Raw genomic sequence first — 23085 nt, 5'->3', positions numbered from 1 at the left:
CATCTTCCATACCCTTTTTAGCCTTACAGGCTACAGCTCATGGCATAAAACCATAGTGGATAAAAACAGAATGACTAATGGAGAAGGGAAGGGGATCCAAAAGAAACTTTGTACCCCAGATAAAATTCCTCTCAGAGACCCTGACTCAAGATGTGGCCTAAGGTATAATCACCTCCTTATTGCTGCTAGCCATCCCTTTATCCATAGCAGAAAGCTGCCCTTAATGCCAGATTGCTCCAGTTTGTACAGCAGTCTTTTATGTGCAACAGTATCAAAAGTCTTCCTGAAATCCAAGTATATGATGTCAAAATTATTTCTTGCATCCAGCTCCTTTGTTACAGGATCATAGTATCTAAACAGACTGGTCAGACAAGATTGCTCCTTAACAAGTCCATGCTGTGACTGATGTATAACTACATTCCTATCTAGATGGTCCTGCATTACGTCTTTAACCAGTGACTCCATTATTTTTTGTTGGGGCAGAAGTTATGCTAAAAAGAGCGTATACTCATGTCACCTTTTGATTCCACTTTGTGAAATGGAGATACATTCATACATCTCCAGTCCACAGGAACCTTCCTTGAATACAAAGATGCTTGCATAATTATGGCTAAGAGTTTGCTAATGCTTTGCTGCCTTTTTTTATGTTTAGTTTCAACAATTTCTCTTCCACTTTCCTTTCAATTATCACAAAGTCATTTAGCTCCTTGCTAGAGTTTTTTTGTCTGCAACCCAACCAGGGTCATCAACAGTTAACCCATACATATCAAGTGGCCCAATGTGATTCAACTCCTTCCTTCCACTGCTAATATAAGCATAGACTTCTTTGCTGCTTATTCTTTGCATTCTTTGCCAGAGACCTCTCATAATCTGCCTTAGCTTGCCTAACCTCCTTTGTGACTTGATTACAGACTAATTTATATCTACCATAGGCTTCTATATCACCTGATAATTTAAATGCATCCCATACACTTTTCTTCTGTGCCACATGTCTCAATAGTTCACCTGACAACCATTATTAACAGTATTTCTTCATTGGTATCAAGAAATAAACAGTATTTCTTCATTGGTATCAAAAAGCCTAGTAGCTTCTTTGATTACTTCCCTGAATATTTCCCATTTGATGCAGCACACCTTAAGAGTTATTTTCATTGAAATCAATGGAGTTCCCCCTAATCTTGAAGAGGGCCACAGCACACCAAAGTCTCAGGATACACATTGTGGGAACCACTGAAGCCTACACTCTCAATGATGGTCTGATCAATATCTTACAGTGCTTCACATGAATGTGTTCCTGCCTTTATAAATTTTCGTGTTATGGGCTAACATTTTCCCAGATGTATTTTTAATAGTGTTCATAAAACTCTGAAGATTAAAAGAAATGTTTTGCAGTTTGTGAGCATACATGTATATCGTCTTCCATCACCTTGTATTTATCTTTTTTCTTATTGTATCATCAACCTCATTAATTTTTTCCATGTTGTATAAAAGAAAAATGAAGTTTACTATGTTTTTTTTTTTTTCCATATATTTTAGTGGCATATTTATTGTTTTTCCTCTAACTTCTATTTTCTCTGGGATCTTGGTCATGACAAACGTGGTACTTTCCAGGAATGTATTCCCTGTGGTAGGAAAGGAATTCCTTTCCTACCACAGGGAATACATATCTCTAAACTATTTTAGCCATTAATATCATAAGCCTTAGACTATTTAGGATAAAAAAAAAAATTGTTCTTACCAGTGTAATAATATTTCAATTAAAAGTATGTTTTACTGGTTTAAACAATTATTGTTTAATATTGTTTATACGATAAATAAATATTGTTTAAACAATATATCTTATAGTCATAAATTTATATTTATATAATAACTTATCGTAGTGCATTTATCTTATATCATCGTGGTCAGTGGCATAGCCAGGGTAGGGTCAGCAAGTACATTGTATCCCCTGATGCTGAAATCTGGTATTGTGACACTTTTAAGCATTAGGCAATTGGCACCTTTTTTTGTGAATGTACCTGCTGACAAAAAATTCTGGCTACACCACTGATCACAGTTCTCATTTACAGATGTTTGTTTGTTTGTTTGTTTGTTATTTGGAGCATTAGCAACTAAGGCCATATTGCTCCAGGATATGCGATGGTCATTCCCTGACCTTTCCGCATCCTCCGTATTTGGTGATGATGGGCTCGAACCCCGGTCTAATCAAGAAGTGTGTGATATGCACTGCTGCTCCTTCCCACCTGGCTACGGAGGTGCCTCTCTCTCTCATTTACAGACAAAACCAATCTAAAATAAAATACAACTCAAGTAGATCAACACACTAGAAAATTTCCAAGTACTTTCTCCTATAAACTAAGCACTTTAAATTGCAGTAAAACCTTTTCCTGAAATCCTTAATACACCTTTGTTTTCAGTAAATATGATCACTAATTTTGTTCTGGGTAAGATGCACAGTATAACCTAAGTAAAGACAGTATAATTGAAAAATGCACCATTGCTAATATTATGAAAGAGAGCCTTCCACTTTCTTGGAAATGGAATTTGATATACATTGTATAATTCTTGTAGGGTTCACAGGTACACATATACATAAACAAAGATAATTTATTTGTATTTACTATTATTTACCACATTAACATGATGGTAAAATGAAGCTAACACAGAAAATATGATAATCTTAATGTTTAATAAAATAAATTAGTCATTATAAGCCAAGATTTTTTTTTATTATAAAACTAAAGTGGCCTTCTTTATCACTATACAAATGGCACTGCTCTCATAAAAGCAGGGTTCAAAGGCAGACTTTATAGCAAAAATGTATCATATAATTTTATATATTATAAAATTTATAGTTATAGCAATAAAATATACAATAAAATGCCCAAATATTAATGTACCTCTTTCATAGCAAAACAGGAATTTGCTTCTTTAATGCTTCTAACTTTATATACAGTCCCAAAAGCTCCAGAACCAAGGATATCCATTACAATGTATTCTCCAACAATGAATAAAGGTCTTGTGCTATACAGATTCTCCAAATTCTGCTTCATAACAACCAGTTCACCTTTCTAATCAAGATAAATTAATTTAAAATGCATGGCAATATACTGATATATAAACTGTATTAATGTACTGAAATGGGATGCTTTACCTTTTTTGCTTTCAGTCTATACAGGGAATTGACATCACAATATGCTGCACATTCTGGCATGGTGTGATGTCGATTTCCTCTATTAAGAGATTGTGAAAGGAAAGAAACAAAAATAAACTTAACTCTTTGTTTTGATCCATTCATATGCAGAAGCTTTTGAAGAATACGTGAAAAATTGACATTTTTGACCACTTAGATTATGAAATTAAAGAAGGGATGGGGAGGGGAACTACACAATAAAAAATTTTCAATGAAAAATATCATAATTGCCCATATTATAAGAATTTTCAGACTGAATGGAACCTTCACCAAATACCAAAATTCATCTTTCACTATTTTATTTCCTTACTAACATGTTAATAAAAAAGCATTGTTGATTGCTCTTCAAATGATACAATGGATCAGAAGATAACACCAAGGTCCCCTTAATGTTTCATGCCTCTCTGCAATCCTGAGAATGTGCTGTGCTGCTGTTTTCAACTTCCCTACACTCACATATTGGATGCGAGTGTAGGGAAGTTGCCCTGTTCATTTAACCAAACACCAAACCTTCTATAGGACTCACCTGTAGACACATCTTATGTAGTAAACAGGAGCCTGAAGTTTGCACATGGATGATCGAAGTTGAGAGAAAAATTCAAAGATTTGATTTGGGAATAATATATGAGTCTTTAAGGTTCAGGCTAGTTTTGCAGTTTTATTACTAAAACCAGGATTTTTTTTTTTTTTTTTCAGTTGTATTTTTTGCTGTCTTTTTTTTGTTTTATGTTGTCAACATGTTCCTCATATTTCATATGGTTAGAAATATCACTTTTCCTACCATATGCTACATTAATGTCACACTGGAAATACTACAAAATGCAAATTTGCTTCCATCTTTTTTTTTCTCACTGGTAGACACAGCAATATACAATAGCTTTTTACTTTAGTCATCCACCAATGTTGTCTGCACTCAAAACAAATAATTCAGTAACAACCATTTAACACCCACAGGAAAATAAATCTGACTGCTGAAATCTCAGATAAATATATCCACTCTGGACAATCATAAAATATATATTGGTCTTGACTTCATCATTCAGATATACTGAATGACAAAGTCATTGTGAAATATAGTACGATACAGTACAGTACACTTTATACTGTACTGGTTGTAAAAGACAGATGATAAGACAGATGGTCTGATGATAGGACGTCGCAAGTATCTTGAAACATCACCTCTGCATCAAATCTGGTGTAATTAGGTTATAAGCACTTAATAAACTAATTCTTAATTACAGTATATATAGTATATCTGAATTATAGTATAAGAGTCTTTTATTATATAATTAATCCATGAATAATTGCTATGCATCATCCTTCCCAAATTATATAAAAAATTTATGCTTATAGTCTAACACACAACAATCAAACAAATATATAATTTTCTTGCTGAGATGGAAAGAGAAGGGTCAAAATTAGATTAAACTACTTCTTTCTTTTGATTCTCAGAGATTTCTTTTCCTTTGAGATATATCTTCTATTCATAATTGGGTCAGTCAGTTTTGCACAGAAGTAATGAGATTTTTCTTTGGGAATTTTTTCATAAAACTGTGCCACCCCTTGCTATATACAGCCCAAAGAGCAAAGTGGAATAGGATGGGATATTACAAGGAAAACAATCATATAAAATTAAAACTCTCCCTGAATAATCTTAATGTTAACATCTTAAAGGTCACTATTTCATCAAACTCTCAGATCAAGTCTACAACAGATTCTTACCTGCAAATTACTAATATGAGTCACCAGGTTCTTATAAGCATCAGGATCTCTTACATAATGTCCGATATTGATAAATTCTTCAAAGAGCTTAGGTGGAAAAATATGACGGAACATATAGCGATTCTTTTCTAGACTGAATAAGAATCTCATAGCTCGAATGGCATATTTCTGCATTACAAGTAAAAGAAACAAAGCATAACTTAATGAACAATTTAAAAAAAAAAAAAATGCATTAACACTAAGATATCTTTGATTAGGAAGACCACCCCCTAACTGTAACTTCATGCATTGCATTTAACACTACCATTGCCATATAGCTAACTCTCTGTGTAAGGGCAGAGCCCAGCACATCACCCCTGGCCTTTGGCCATGACGGGACAATTGCAACTCCACTTACATTATGTACATCACATTCATTTAGTTGCAATATAGATTATCTCTCTCTCTCTCTCTCTCTCTCTCTCTCTCTCTCTCTCTCTAAATGCATTTCAAAGGGTGCTGGGAAATAATTGCTGATGCCAGATTAGTGGAGATGAGTACCTCAGAATTGCTGTCTAAAAGGTTAACAGTGGCTGCAGGCAGAGGCAAAAGTGATTCTTGCACTGCTTCTATTAGAATGAGCAGCAGCCTGGAAAGCAAGGCAATGGAGATTTCCAGGACTGCTGGGAGTCATAGTGGAACAAATAAATACATGGGCTGTGTTAGGGTAACTAAGAGTAGAAACAGGTGCATGTATACTTGCATGTACACCAATGCTAGCAGTACAGTTAATAAATTTGATGAGCTTGAAGTGCTAGCCAAGATATCAAAGGTAGATATTTTATTTTATTTATTTTTTTTTTTGTTAGTTGTTGGCGCATCGGCTTCTGTGGCCATATTGCACCTCCCAAGGTTTTTGCATTTTCTACTCTGATCCGAGCCCGAGATGGGATTCGAACCCGCAACCTTTGGGTTGCTAGGTAGGCACTTTACCCACCCAGCTAGCCCAGTCGGAAAAGGCAGATATTGTTGGGATATCAGAGACATGGTGTCACACAGATATAAGCAGTGCAGAATTGGAATTTGGAGAGTACAATGTGTACAGAAAGGAGATCAACAGGACAGGAAGGGAGGAGGGGTTATGCTGTTAGTTAAGAAACACATCAAATCTAAGGAGGTGCATCCAATTGATGTTGGCGGACAATGCAATGTTTAGTCTGTTTGGTGTGACATAAGCACAGGGAAAGGAAAAATGAGAGTAGGTGTGTATTATAGGCCTAATGAATCTGATGAGTATAATGAGCAATTGTGCAGAGAAATAGAGCGGGCCAGTAAATCAGAATGTCTTATAATGGGGGATTTTAACTTTTCAGATATTGACTGGAACTTGTGGATTAGTCACTCGCACACTAGCAAGAATTTTGTGGATTTATTGGATGGCTTTTCTATAGCAACATGTTCGAGAGGCAACCAGAGGGAGTAATACTCTTGATCTGATTATCAGCAGTGATTATTCATGCATTAATAATTTGCAGATAAAGAAACTACTGAGTGACAGTGATCACTATGTAGTGATGTGGGAATTACTTAAAGATGTAACTACCATAAAGGCTAGAGGGAAGGGCTTTTGCTTTCGTAAAGGTGACCACATGGGGTCTCAGACAGTTTTTAAATTCTGTACAGTGCGATCAACTGATGATGTTACCAATGTTGAATTCTAAATGGGATGCCTACAGGGACTTAATTTTGGAAGCTACTAGGCTTTTCATTTCAACTAAGAAATACTGTTCAAGGTTTAGGCCTAAAGGGATGTCAGATGAACTAACAAGGCTCGTGGCAGAGAAGAAAAATGTATGGGATGCATATAAAGTATCAGGTAGTAGTAGTAGCAGTAGCATGTGATGCAAGAAAGCAAGTGTATGAGCTTATGCAGCATCAGCCAAAAAAAAAAAAAAAAAAAAAATCACACCATTCCATCCAAATGCCTGTCCAGTTCCTCCTTAAATTTATTTAACCTGTCAACTTCCACAACGACAGATGGAAATTTGTTCCAGCAATTAACTACCCGCTGGCTAAAGGCAAATTACCGCACATCTATTCTACATCTGTCTTTTCTTAATTTGAATTTATGCCCCCTTAGGTTCGTAATCTGAACAAGTGGAAGGATCCCATCAGAATTCAGCGTGCTCAACCCATTCAAGGCCTTATACACCTCAATCAGATCACCACGCAGGTGCCTAGTCTCCAGCCACTGCAATTTGCAGAACTTAAGCCTCTCTTGGTAAGAGGATCCCTTCATTCCCCTCACCAATCTTACTGTCCTTCTCTGTACATGCTCAAGCAAATCAGCATCCGTCCTAAAATGAGGCCTCCAGACCTGTACGCAGTACTCGAGGCGTGGCCTGACCATTGCCTTATACAGGGGACAATCACCTCCTTTTCCCTGCTAGCAAAATTCCTATATATCATTGACAAAACCCCATGACCTGCCCTGGCAGCCTGTCTTTGCTCAGAAAACTTCATATCTGACTGCACAATTACTCCCAGGTCCTTTTCATTTTCTACCACCTTAAGTGTAGTACCACACAATTGTTACGTTTCTCTGGGGTTACTTCTACCCATATGCAGTACTTTGCATTTGTCAAGGTTAAACTTCAGTTGCCACTTCTTAGCCCATCTGCCCAAATTTTCTAGATCCTTATGGTAGCACACTGACATTACTGTCATTAACAACCCTGCCAACCTTTGTATCATCTGCAAACTTTGACACTAAGCCTGATATATCTTCATCAATATCATTGATAAATATACAAAACAACAGTGGACCCAACACCGAACCCTGTGGGACTCCACTAATAACATTAGTCCACGAAGAGCAGCACCCATTGATTACCACCCTCTGTCTTCTCCCACTCAATCATCCTTTTATCCATTGTAGCAACTTAACCTTAATACCATTCTGCTCCAATTTGTTCAATAGTTTTCCATGCACAACAGTGTCAAAAGCTTTCCTGAAATCCAAATATATGATATCAAAATTATTTTTTGCATCCAATTCCTTTGTAACCCCATCATAATATCATCTGTAATCAAGTCACAAAGGAGGTTAGGCAGGCAAAGGCAGATTACGAGAAATCCTTTGCAAAGGATGCAAAGAAAAACAGCAAAGAGTTCTTTACTTAACTCTAGAAGGAAAGGGATGAATCAGATTGGACCACTTAACATAGATGGGTTGACTATTGATGATCATGCTAAGGTAGTTGATAAACTGAATAAGTATTTTGCATCTACATTCAAACATGAGGAGTTATTCAATGCCATGAGGAGTGCCAGAAGTTTATCAAACTCTAACAGGGAGCTAAATGATTTTGTAATAACTGAGAGCAAAGTGGAGGAGAAATTGTTGAAGTTAAACATAAAAAAGCACCTGGGGTGGATGGGATCTATCCAGTTATATTAAAGGAGGCAGCAAAGTAAGTAAGAAAACCCTTAGCCATAATTATGAGAGCTTCCTTTGACTCAGGGGAGGTCCCCATGGACTGGAGGCATGCAAATGTATCACCAATTCACAAAGGAGAGTTCAAAAGGTGACACAAGTAACTATAGACCTGTTAGTTTAACTTGTGTTCCAGGGAAAACAGTGGAATCACTGGTTAAAGAATCATTGCAGGATCATCTAGACAAGACTGCAGTAATACTTAAGACACAGCATGGGTTTGTTAAAGGGAGGTCTTGTCTGACCAATTTGATTGGATACTATGATGTGGTCACAAAGCAACTGAATGCCAAAAATAATTTTAATATCATATACTTGGATATCAGGAAAGCTTTTGATACTGTTGCACATGAAACACTGCTGTACAAATTGGAGAGGTATGGCATTAAGGGTAAGTTGCTACAATGGATAAAGGGATGGTTGAGTGGGAGTTGACAGAGAGTGGTAATCAATGGACACTGCTCTTCGTGGACAAATGTTATTAGTAGAGTTCCCCATGGTTCGGTGTTGGGCCCATTGTTGTTTTGTATACTTCTCAGTGATATTGATAAAGGTATATCAGGTTTAATGTCCAAGTTTGCAGATGATACAAAGGTTGCCAGGGTTGTTAACAACAGTAAAGACAGTATGCTACTCCAACTGGATCTAGATAAGTTGGGCAAATGGGCTGAGAAGTGGCAACTGAAGTTTAACATTGACAAATGCAAAAAGTACTGCATATGGGTAGCAATAACCAAAGAGAAATGTACCAACTGTGTGGTACTACACTCAGGGAAGTGGAAAGTGAAAAAATTGTGCAGTAAAATATGAAGTTTGCTGAGCAGTGCAGTCGGGCCGCCAGGGCAGGTCATGAAGTCTTGTCGATGATATATAAGAATTTTGCTAGCAGGGACAGGAAGGTGATTATCCCATTATACAAGGCAATGGTCATACAATGGCAATGGCCAAGGCAATGGAGTACTGTGTACAGGTCTGGAGGCCTCATTTTAGGAAGGATGTAGAGGTGCTAGAATGAGTACAAAGAAGGGCAACAAGATTGGTGAGGGGAACAAAGGGGTGCTCTTACCAAGAAAGGCTTAAGTTCTGCAAATTGCAGTGCCTAGAGAGTAGGCACCTGTGAGGTGATCTGATTAAGGTGTATAAGGCCTTGAATGGGTTCAGCAAGCTGAACCCATTGATTGGATTCTTCCTCTTGCTCAGATTAAGAATCTGAGGGGGCACAGATTCAAACTGAGGAAAGACAGTTGTAGAATAGATGTGCAGAATTTGCCTTTAGCCAGTGGATAGTTGATTGGTGGAACAGACTTCCATCTTTTGTTGTGGAAGTTGATAGCCTAAATAAATTTAAGGCTGAGCTGGACAGGCATTTGGAAAGAATGGAGGAGTGAAATGGGAGGGTTTTTTTTTTTTTAGCTGATGCTGCATAAGCTTGCTTTCTTGCATCATATGCCTCTACTAATGCTAATTCAGTGTTTCCATATAGACACATCTCATGTATGTTAAGAGCAACCAACTGTGGAAAAGTCAGAGGAGCCCATTCAATCCAGCCACAAGAGAAGAATTCATTGTGCTGCCTAGTAAAACAGACATGCCATTGTGGACAATACAACACAACATGGGTTTCCTATACCCATGTTGTGTTGTGGACAATACAGCACAACATGGGTATAGGAAACCCATTTCAACATCCATGCGTCAAACTGCAGCAATGATTACACTATCATTCAACAGCCCACTAGAGTATCCCTGCTACTAATTACTCGTTACAAGAAAATAAGCCTATGATGGGCACAGAAGTATAACATTGGACAGCAGATAAATGGAAATGGTTTGCCTGGTCCAATGAATCCAGTTTCCAATTGCATCATGAAAACAGGTGAGTGTGGTGTAGCATACTCAACACAAGTTTCTTGAACCGGCGGGTCAGTGTAATAGACTCTTATTGGGGTCAATGTAAAAGATTCTCCAGTGGAGTCAATGTAATAGTCTTTCTGGGACATGTTTGGATAGGAAACCCTGGGCTCCCTAGTAATTATCACAGCACTTCACTGGAGAATCCTACTTTTTCTGGAGAGTCCACCTTTTCTGACTACTTGTGCCCATTTATGATGGTCATCCCAGATAACCAAGGCACCTATCAATAAGACAATTCTCCATGTCGCACAATTGAAATGGTGCTGGACTACTCTGATAAGCATTCTGGGAATTGAATTCATCTTCCTGTGGATGCTAAACTCACCTGATCTCAGTCCAAATGAATATATGTGATATAGGATGTTGTGGGATTCAGATGCATGGGTTACATTACCAGTGGACACCCACCTTCACCTTATGGAATCAATGCAGTTGTACCCAGGCCATGCTGTGGTGGTGCAATTGGGTACTAGGTAAGTGTTCCTAATACAGAGGTGTATGTGTGTGTGCGTGTGTGCACATATACACAGACTGTTCTAGGCACTGAAAACTCCAATGAAATCCTATTTAATAGCTAAGAGTTTTTCACTACACATAGCTTCAACAGAATTATCTTTTAACATCCATGTAAAGAAAATATCAAATTAACGAATGTATATCTGTATAAATAATATACATTATTTATTTGGATATAAGACAACTTTTTCTCCTAGCTTCAATAGCCAAATTTCACAAGTTGCCTTAGTAACTACTGTCATAACTTATTTTATAACTTAGTTATAAAATAACACTACTGAATGCCAAGTAAATATGGAATGCCAAATACTGTTATTCTCCTAAAATTTGCTGAATATATCAGTTACTAATTAAAAAGTTCATATAAAAAAATAACTTGTTAACAAATAACTACTTAGATTAAGAAAATGGATAAATACTGCACTCGTAATATTATGCCTTAGAGAATGAAAAATTTTTCCAGAAATTATGACATCTTAAAAGAACACCACTGTCTTTTAAAACAAATAAAATATTTCAGTAATAATAGTTACATACAAAATGAGCTAAGTAAAGGGTTATAAATAGCTTTCTTGAAACTAACAGAACAAGGTTTGTGCTATCGCTGCAAGCACTTAAGCATAAGCTAATTTATTTTCCTACAAACTCTCTCCCCTCTCCCACTTCCAAGCTCTTTCAGATAACAGGATTCAAAACTTTTAAGTGGCATAAGGCTAATGATTATCTATACTGAAATCCCTTGTCCAATGGAATCATTTTTAGTTCATTTTCACCACTGCTTGAGTTATACTCGTGTTCGTGTATAATTTTTTTACCAACAATTGGATGAATCTGCCAACATTTACTATTTGCTGATTAGTATTACGAAGGCAAAATACCAACAGGTATGCTATCATTCTTCACAAGATGTTGCTTAATTCTTCTGTTCAGTTGGAAACTCCTGAAATATCAAAAACCAACCCCAAAAATGTAAAATGGGTTTTCTTTTCCATTCTGATAATTCACAGGTCAACAAGTATTTTTCATAGGGACAAAAAAAAAAAAAAAAAAAAAAAATATGTGGACTAAGACAGCTCTTCAAATGCCAATTCCAATTATGTTTTCAGTTTTACCCTATTTTACCCTAGCACATCTAGCTTCTAGTTTTTGCAATGAGTATGCAACCAACCTATGTAAATATAATTATTATTTATTTATTATTATTTATATATTCATATTTATGCAATTTCTTGAATATATCCTTGTTACTTCATAATTTAATTATTTGATTATAAATTGTTTCAGGTACAATCTACTGAATTACTGAAACACATTCATCATCATGCCTTAAAAGTGTAAAAATCATCCTAACAAATTCTGCTGTGTGCAACTCTTTCCTAAATCATAATGGCATTTGTTAATTTTTTAATGTGAATGTAACTGGATTCTCAGTGAAAAACACACACAACATTTAACTGGATCAGGAATCAGCAATAAGACCCCCAGTACCTTTGCAGTATGGACTAGATTCTTTAGAGAACAAAATGGAATGCAATGAGAACCTGAGAACTTCAGCTGATCCTCAGCACACGAATGAGGAAGAGACATTGAACTTGGAGCTGTTTATCTAAGAGATGAATGACCTCATTAGAGATCTAGCCTTCTCCAAAGATAAAGATGAACTTCTTGCCTCAGAACTACACAAGAAACATTTGGTTTATAAGAATGCCAAATTGTCTCACTATCAAAAAAGAAGCCCCATTTTGGTAAATATCCTTTCCAGTAAATGGTCTGCTCTGCTCCCACCATAATATCAATAGAATTTTTAAGGAAGTGTCACAAGCACACATGTGAGCAATCATGCTCATAATTTAATAAAAAATAAAAAAAATTTATATATATATATATATATATATATATATATTACATTGCAGGTTACACTGCAGTGTTTTTCATAATTTCAGAAATTGTGAAAAACACTGCAAAAACACGCCTTATCCATTTCGTAGAATTCACTTCTGGTGTATACCGTAGATTCAATATGATTAAACAAAACCTTCTTTACACTTTCTTCATAATATATATATATAAACATATAATTGCCAATAAAATAAAAATTAAAATATAAAATAGAATAATATAAAATAAAATAAAATAAAATAATGATTATGCAGCTAATTATTGATAATCAGATACACTGAATGGCATTTTTTCCGAGGGCTAACACCATTCAATATATCCCACCAATGATTATCAAGGCTATCTGTTTCTGATTGTTATCTGCCTGTTTAGCTAGGTCCAAATAATTAAACATGAAGACAATCTATGCTAAACTTTAAATTTAACGGCTAACAAGCAAGATGCCTGTTAAATTTAACAGCGAACCAAACAGATAGCTTTGAAATGAATACACAGAATATAATACAGAAAAAGAGTGCCAACCATAATTTTCACTTCAGATGTGGTGATTTTTATTTATTTTATACATGGGCAAAAGAAAGCTTACTAACATAAGGAGAAAGGAGGTAGGAATAAATATAGTAATGGTACCTCAATTTCCCTCAAATTGCTCTAATAGATCTTGAGGTATAAAATTTTAGAGTTAGAAAGTGAAAAGCAAAAAGCAAAGAAAACAGATTTTTATAATGGTACTTAGGATATACCAAGAGCGTAACTGCCCAACCCTTTAGTAGTTATAACTACAAAGAGTTAAAGGATGGTATTTAATGGACAAAAACACGATTACAATAATGAAGAAATATAGAATAACAATTGTAGATAATAATAAGGAAATAAAAGAAATAACTATTACAAAATGTAGGAATATTTAAATAAAATTGACATTTATAAGAAATTTATAATAATTAAATAATTCATCCCATCTGATATAGTAATAAATTGCAGACCAACAATCACAGAACAGTTAAATTAAAAATAACCAATTACAACAAAAAGAATTTTTAAAATGAAATGCACAGGGTCTAGAGTCTTCTCTACTAGAGAAGTGTTATTTATTTGAAGTAATGCAATAGTAGCTATCTCGTTGTGAAGGCAACCACATTATGAGATACAATTAAAATGATGCCCTCTACGCTACATACGTAGTTCAAGTTTATGAGTTAACTATGGTGTATTTACACCGATACTATATAGTTAACAAAAAGAATAAATATGTTGCAGCTTACCATCCTATTCTGTACTGAGTATAAAGAATGAATTTTTTGAGTACATGCTATCTATTATAACAAGTTAACAAGTACAGGTCAATGCTGAAAAAAAGTCGCAAGTTACGGTTAAATTTGAAAGTGTCTGCAATTCTGCCCAGACACAATAGGAGGCAGTATATGATGAGAGCCTTGTCAATCAATTCAGCCCTGGAGAGATTGTGCAAGGCTCACAGGGTAGAATTTTTTTCAGTGTGGTCTGTGCTTGCTAATAGGAGAGACTGCTTCTACAAGGATGAGATACACTTAAATAGAAAGGGTGCAAGAATATTTGCTGATGCTATCGAGGCAGTGTTAGGTGGGTCGGAAAACTGCTAGTTTGGGGATTCACGGACTAAAAGATTAACAGTAGTCGCAGGTACAAGCAAAAGTGATTCTTCCACTGCTTCTATTGTAATGAGCAGTCATCATGGAACAAGTAAATACATGGGCTGTGTTAGGGTAACTAAGCGTAAGAACAAGTGCATGTATATTTGCATGTACACTAATGCTAGAAGTATAGTAAATAAAATTGATGAATTTGAAGTGCTGACCAAGACTTCATAGGCAGATATTGTTGAGATATCAGACATGGTGTCACACAGATATAAAACCCCAGGGGCTTACATCTGGTGAGTATGGGCTTGGTACAACCAGGGTCCTGAGCTGGATATCATCATTCTTCTCTTTCTTGTTGATTCCCTTCTACTTCTGACTGTTGTTCTCTCTCTCTCTCTCTCTCTCTCTCTCTCTCTCTCTCTCTCTCTTTCTCTCTCTCTCTCTCTCAGGGTAACTCAGAATTTTTTTTTTTGGCTGGTGCAGCAAAAGTCTTAGGCTTCCTTGCACCATATGACTAATGATGATGATAATAATAAGCAGTGCAGAATTGGAATTTGGGGAGTACAATGTGTACAGAAAGGACAGACAAGGTAGGAAGGGGGGGAGGTTATGCTGTTACTTAAGAAACACATAAAATCTAAGGAAGTGCATCCAGTTGACATGGGTGGACAGTGCAATGTTGAGTCTGTTTGGTGTGACATAAACACTGGGAAAGAGGAAATGAGAGTAGGAGTATGTTATAGGCCTAATGACACTGATGAGTACAATGAGCAGTTGTGCAGAGAAATAGAATGGGCCATTAAATCAGAATGTCTTGTAATGGAAGATTTTAAATTTCCAGATATTGACTGAACTTGTGGGTTGGTCACTCACACACTAGCAAGACTTTTGTGGCTTTATTGGAGAACTGTTTTCTACAGCAACATGTTCGAAAGGCAACCAATCATTATAAAAGATGCCACTACAATATTCATACGAAATATTTAAAGCCTTCCTAGATTCACTGACCATTTGACACTAATTTTCATGAATAGCAAATGCCACTTCCATGATTTTTTCAGCCTTCGGCCTTCATCTAGCTTCTTATTTTCTAGGCTCTCTCTGCCCTCTGAAAACACTTGTATCCCCTGAAAAGCATTATGCAGGATGTTAAAAATCCCCTACATAAGTGGTTTGCATCATTCCAACCATTTCCAACACAGTTAAAGTTTTTGAGCAAACTGTAAAGAAAATATCAAATTAACGAATGTATATCTGTATAAATAATATACATTATTTATTTGGATATAAGACAACTTTTTCTCCTAGCTTCAATAGCCAAATTTCACAAGTTGCCTTAGTAACTACTGTCATAACTTATTTTATAACTTAGTTATAAAATAACACTACTGAATGCCAAGTAAATATGGAATGCCAAATACTGTTATTCTCCTAAAATTTGCTGAATATATCAGTTACTAATTAAAAAGTTCATATAAAAAAATAACTTGTTAACAAATAACTACTTAGATTAAGAAAATGGATAAATACTGCACTCGTAATATTATGCCTTAGAGAATGAAAAATTTTTCCAGAAATTATGACATCTTAAAAGAACACCACTGTCTTTTAAAACAAATAAAATATTTCAGTAATAATAGTTACATACAAAATGAGCTAAGTAAAGGGTTATAAATAGCTTTCTTGAAACTAACAGAACAAGGTTTGTGCTATCGCTGCAAGCACTTAAGCATAAGCTAATTTATTTTCCTACAAACTCTCTCCCCTCTCCCACTTCCAAGCTCTTTCAGATAACAGGATTCAAAACTTTTAAGTGGCATAAGGCTAATGATTATCTATACTGAAATCCCTTGTCCAATGGAATCATTTTTAGTTCATTTTCACCACTGCTTGAGTTATACTCGTGTTCGTGTATAATTTTTTTACCAACAATTGGATGAATCTGCCAACATTTACTATTTGCTGATTAGTATTACGAAGGCAAAATACCAACAGGTATGCTATCATTCTTCACAAGATGTTGCTTAATTCTTCTGTTCAGTTGGAAACTCCTGAAATATCAAAAACCAACCCCAAAAATGTAAAATGGGTTTTCTTTTCCATTCTGATAATTCACAGGTCAACAAGTATTTTTCATAGGGACAAAAAAAAAAAAAAAAAAAAAAATATGTGGACTAAGACAGCTCTTCAAATGCCAATTCCAATTATGTTTTCAGTTTTACCCTATTTTACCCTAGCACATCTAGCTTCTAGTTTTTGCAATGAGTATGCAACCAACCTATGTAAATATAATTATTATTTATTTATTATTATTTATATATTCATATTTATGCAATTTCTTGAATATATCCTTGTTACTTCATAATTTAATTATTTGATTATAAATTGTTTCAGGTACAATCTACTGAATTACTGAAACACATTCATCATCATGCCTTAAAAGTGTAAAAATCATCCTAACAAATTCTGCTGTGTGCAACTCTTTCCTAAATCATAATGGCATTTGTTAATTTTTTAATGTGAATGTAACTGGATTCTCAGTGAAAAACACACACAACATTTAACTGGATCAGGAATCAGCAATAAGACCCCCAGTACCTTTGCAGTATGGACTAGATTCTTTAGAGAACAAAATGGAATGCAATGAGAACCTGAGAACTTCAGCTGATCCTCAGCACACGAATGAGGAAGAGACATTGAACTTGGAGCTGTTTATTATGCAGGATGTTAAAAATCCCCTACATAAGTGGTTTGCATCATTCCAACCATTTCCAACACAGTTAAAGTTTTTGAGCAAACTGTAAAGAAAATATCAAATTAACGAATGTATATCTGTATAAATAATATACATTATTTATTTGGATATAAGACAACTTTTTCTCCTAGCTTCAATAGCCAAATTTCACAAGTTGCCTTAGTAACTACTGTCATAACTTATTTTATAACTTAGTTATAAAATAACACTACTGAATGCCAAGTAAATATGGAATGCCAAATACTGTTATTCTCCTAAAATTTGCTGAATATATCAGTTACTAATTAAAAAGTTCATATAAAAAAATAACTTGTTAACAAATAACTACTTAGATTAAGAAAATGGATAAATACTGCACTCGTAATATTATGCCTTAGAGAATGAAAAATTTTTCCAGAAATTATGACATCTTAAAAGAACACCACTGTCTTTTAAAACAAATAAAATATTTCAGTAATAATAGTTACATACAAAATGAGCTAAGTAAAGGGTTATAAATAGCTTTTTAGTTCATTTTCACCACTCAGCATGGTACTAATTTTGTCTATTTTGTCTTTATGCAAAAACAATTTCACCTTACAAAAAGATGGCGCCTCTGTAGTCAGGTGGGCAGGAGCAGTAGTGTGTAGCACACACTTCTTGATTAACCGGGGTTCAAGCCCATGACCACCAAATACGGAGGATGCAGAAAGGTCAGGGAATGACCACTGCATATCCCCGGAGCAATATGGCCTTAGTTGCTAATGCTCCTAAAAACCAAATAACAAACACACAAACAAACAAACAAACCTTACCAAAGTACTGTTGCTGAACACACATAGCAACATGTGTTTAGTACAATAAACTGTTCAATTAATGGCACCCCAAATAATGGAACATTCAACTAATGGCACATTGAGATCTGATGTTTACGTACAGCACAGATGTCTTGCAGTGCCGAAAAAAAAGAAAATGGAAAGTCACGTGATTACTGTATTTTCTTACATTTGCCATTTTGAAAATGAGTTTTGTACTGATATCATTGATTATACCACTGTTTTACATTTATTTTAAATTAAAAACCAGTCACTATGGCTCCTCAAGTTAATAAAAAACTTGATATAATCCAAACTATTACATTAGGATCACTAGAAAGTTAATTCATATACCTATGTATACTGTATCTGTAAATTTCGTGTATTCTCTGGTCGATCTGCCTGTTTTGCTGGATGAAAAACTCCAATTTCTAAGGGGGGGGGCACTTGCTATCTACACCTGGGACTGACTAACTCAGCCATGGAGTGAAAAAAAGCCCATAAAAGTTCCTTGCATCATTGCCGGGATTCAAACCCAGGCCTTTTGCACCAGGTGTGGGGAGAACAGTGACAATACCACTGTGCTACTCGTGCAGACTAAACTTGATATAATAAAGAAAAGAGAACAGAGTGTACACAGCAGTATATTAAAGGCAGAATATACATCTCTCTATTTCTTATTTAGCCTCATTATTTCTGCATTAAATATATTAAAAATAAAACTTTCTGGATAATGGAAAAATTGAAATAATAGCACCTTGAATCCCTGAAGGTGCTGTTATTCTGAGAGTCTACTATATATACTAAACGTGTCCCTGCACATACTAAACTGCAGATATTCTGAATGTCCAAAACACATAAGTGGGGGATGCTTTTGCTGTGAAAGTCTCGTAACTTTGTGTTTGAGTAAAAATCTTTTTATTAAAAAATTAATAATGAGAATTGCATGTTTTTACTGATACTATGAATATTCATAGCATTCAGATAATATATAGGTATCACAGCATGAAGAGAGAATAATCATAAGAGCATGGACCAAATGTGGATGTTGTGGATGTCAGAATAATTGATATAAAACTAGAATATCAAATTTAAAAATATTACTGAAGTAATATTATACCTCCAACAGGAAGTTAATTGAATACCTACTTGTAAATTGTATATAGCTTCTTTTTGTTCTTTTGATTGCTTAGTTAGATTGTGAGGCAGAAGTAAAAGACACCCAATTACTGTAACTGCTCCTGCCTTAAAATAAAAGAACAAAAAACAACTTTCACTTTTTATTTCACTTTTTTGAGGCTTAAAGTAATGCCATTTATTCTTTATAGAAAACATGGTTAATGTTCAAAAGACATTTATCTTTCGAATCCCGAAAAAAATTCATTTGCTTCAGATTTCAAATAAATCAATAGTTTTATTAATGATGAAAGTATGCTTTAATAATGATGAAATTAATGATGAAAGTATGCTTTAATAATGATGAAATTAATGATGAAAGTATGCTTTAATAAAGTAATATAATGTCTTCTGCTTTTGCTATCTGTTAGTTGATTTTGTATTTAGCTGGGTCTTCTGAGGATGATGATTGCAGCACGAGATTTACAACTGAGCACTCTTCTTGGTATCATTCATAGAAAGGCAAAACAATAAGCTGTAATTTATCCATCTACAGTAAAGGTTGGATAATTAAAAAACTAAAGAGACATAAGTCACTTAGAATTACTCTTTTCTTTTTTTCTTAGTAAGTACAATCCATTCCGGTTATTTGGGACACATCGGGACTAGTGCATTTTGGCCCGATTAAGCGGCTGCCCCAATTATCCGAAGTTTCACGTAAATAGTTAAAAATACAATGTACCCCCCCCCCTTTACAATCGATTCACTGTACAATCAAATCACATTACGATGAACTCACCATAGTAAAGTACCGTTCACTATACGATGTGTAGTAAGCGCCTATCATTGTGATCACGTTTGTGAATTGAATTTTAATTCTATTAAACAGCGATTCTAATTAGCGAAAATAGGAGGAATATTATCCACAGGCTATAAAAACAAAGATATATTAAGCACAAATTTACCCTTTATTACATTACCAATTAAAAAATTAAACGATACATGAAAATCGGAAGAATACACGTGATAATCAGAATAATTAATACGTACTATAATATGTACATACTAACTAGTTGACATTTCTGCTCACTGACATTTGTGGGTGGGGGTTAAAATTCAAAACAGTAAAAAGATAAGCAATCAATAACAAAGAACACGGCACACACAAACTGAAAGTAACATGGTATGCGCAAGTGAGAACGGAGTAACGAGTTACAAAGCTTTAAAAATAGGAATGAAGAGAAGAGCTGAAAATTTATTTTTTTATATGATTGAAGATTTCATGGAAGTGTAAACACATTTCACCATAATAACCCACAGAATTCCAGCTGTTGGTATTATCGCAAATTCAGTAAGATCGAGTTTACTGTCCATTTATGATAGATTTCACTAACAGAAAAGCCCAATAAACAGGTGACTGCTAATTGTTTTTATTGTTTTATGGTTGTGACCTCCAGAATTTCGACTGAACCAAATAATTCACATCGGAGACAATCATAGGGTAATCTCCAGTGCTGCAGTCTCCTGCCCCAGTTAAACGGCATGCTGTCCCAATTCAGCGAAGTAAACCCTGGCTATTTTCTCGATTGGGTTCTGTTTTTTTAAGATTTGCCCCAAATAAACGGCTGCCCTGATTAACCGGTGGCCCAAATAACCGGAATCCACTTAACCGGAATCCACTGTATATTAAACGAGCATGGGTTTTTACCGGACCTAACTCACTTAATATGAATTTTGTTTATGTAATCTCTATGGGAAATATTATCAAAACAATACTTACCTCTTGCTGTTACCCATTACCTGTTCAAATTGTACACTTTCATTACACTATTATACCTTGAATTGTAATCCATAATTGTATAATCAAATACTTGACAGGTAGCTTGTCTCAAGTGTAGCCTGGTCACCAATAGTTGTTTTAAAAAATAAAGATGTTCATACACTTATGATCTTAAAACAATTATGAAATGCCTGAAAAATTTATTTGCATTTCAACAGATGAGATGACACATGTAAAAGGTGAACAGGCTATAAGTAGGAAGCAAAAATAAGCAAGACACAGAACTACTGCAGCAGCCAGATCTTTCAAAAAGATTTTTTGATCACACATGCAAGTATCATATACCAAACCAAATTAGTTTTGAACAAGGTAAAGTAGTTTGGCTCTATAAAGCTGGTTGGTAAACTTGGCAACCTACCATTTCAATATTAATATTAGTATTAGAAGTGATAAATGATGCAAGCTTATACAGAATCAGCAAAAAAAACACTAACTACTTCTTCTTTAGACATTCCCCCCACTAATAATTTGTCTAATCCTTTCCTTAAATTAATTCAAACTAACCATTTCCACAATATCTAACAAAAGATTAATTTGGTGTTGTGGAAGTGGGTATCATTCTGAACTAGAGAATAATTGATTATTCTCTGGCTGAAAACAAATTTTTTCACATGTATCCTGCATCCATCCTTTTTCACTTTAAGTTTATGCCCCACCCTTATATATGTCAATAGAGAAAGAATAAGGATACCATCAGCATTTAGTTTACTCAAACCACTTAAAACTTTGAATGCTTCAATCACGTCCCCTTGTAGGTGCCAAGTTTCCAAGTCAGCCATTTGCAGAACTGATGCTCTTCTTGTTAGAATTATCTTTTTGCATTCCTGACTAATTTACTACTTTTCTCTGCACCTGTTCTTACAGATCTGCATCCATCTTAAAATAAGGCTTCCAGACTGATGTGCAGTATTCAAGATGCAGCTTAACTATTATTTTCAACAGGATAATGACCTTCCTGTTCCTGCAGGAAAAACTCCTGTATATCATTGGCAGAACTCCACAAGTTGTCCTAGCAGACTGTCTGCACTGCTTGGAGAACTTCATGTTGGACTGTGCATTTACTGCCTGGGTCTTTTTGAGTGTGGTACAACCTAATTGGTATGTTATTCAGAGATTACTGCTATCCATATGCAGTACTTTGCATTTATCAATGTTAATTTCCACTTCTCAGTCCATCTACCTAATTTTTCTACATCTTGTTGCAGTAATATGCCATGATTCCTGTCATTAACCACCTTGCCAACCTTCGTATCATTTTAAAACTTAGACAATAAGCTTTATATGCCTTCATCAATACCATTAATAAATGCTGAAAATAGTAAGGAACTCAGCAATGAACTCTTTGGGACTCCATCAATAACATTAATCCAAGCAGAGTAGCACCCATTAAATACTACTTTTTTGTCTTCTGCCACTCAATCCCTTCATCCTTAGCAGTAATTTGCTCCTAATTAATGGAGTCATCAGTTAAAGAAATAATGCAGGACCATCTGGACAGGTGTGCAGATATGCTTCAGTCACAGCATGAGTATGTTAAGAAGAGATCTTGTCTGACCAATCTGATTGGATACTATGATACAGTGACAAAGGAACTGGAAGGAAAAAAAATAATTTTGATATCATATACTTGGATTTCAGGAAAGCTTTTGATACTGTAACACATAAAAGACACATAAATTGGAGCAGTGTGGCAGTAAGGGCAAGTTACTGCTATGGATAAAAGGACAGTTGAGTAGGAGACGATAGAGATTGGTTATTAATGGACACTGCTCTTCATGGTCTAATATTATTAGTGGAATCCCCCAGGGTTCAGTATCTAACCCATTGTTGTTTTCTATATTTATTAATAATATTGATGTAGGTATATCGGGTTTAATGTCTAAATTTTCAGATGATAGCAAGGTTGAAAGGATGGTTAACGACAGTAATCAAGGTTTCTACTGCAAGATGATCTAGAAAAGTTAGGCAAATGGGGTGAGAAAAGGCAGTTGTAGTTCAAAATTGACAAATTCAAGGTACAAGGGAAATATGTTATGCAAGAAGGATAGGTAGAATAGTACTAGGGTGTGTTTGCCAGCGGCAAAAGTAGATTACGTTGTAGAGCAGATATCATCTTTTAAGGGCACAAAAGGTGATAATGTCATACATGTTGGCAGTAATAATATTAAGAGTAAGAGATCCGAGGATTTATTTAAGTAAGGACGTACTTAACCTGGGGCAGATGGAATCTATCCAGTTA

General features: G+C 35.1%; 1 protein-coding gene across 1 annotated transcript in view; it reads right to left on the bottom strand.

Annotated features, from left to right (window-relative positions):
* The window catches only part of LOC150079595 (serine/threonine-protein kinase Nek10-like), a 165562-nt gene that overhangs the window by 89278 nt on the left and 53199 nt on the right, over positions 1 to 23085 (bottom strand). The window contains exons 10-12 of the mRNA XM_090382698.1: positions 19040 to 19135; positions 4916 to 5083; positions 2901 to 3071 (exon numbers count right to left, since the gene is read on the bottom strand). Coding sequence (XP_090238824.1) covers positions 2901 to 3071; positions 4916 to 5083; positions 19040 to 19135 — 435 coding nt within the window. The remainder of the gene's footprint in view (positions 1 to 2900; positions 3072 to 4915; positions 5084 to 19039; positions 19136 to 23085) is intronic.

This window comes from Mastigoproctus giganteus, chromosome 10 (assembly GCF_048544385.1).
Source record: "Mastigoproctus giganteus isolate SK-2022 chromosome 10, ASM4854438v1, whole genome shotgun sequence".
Lineage (NCBI taxonomy): Eukaryota > Metazoa > Arthropoda > Arachnida > Uropygi > Thelyphonidae > Mastigoproctus > Mastigoproctus giganteus.
This window is presented reverse-complemented; position numbering and strand designations above follow the sequence as displayed.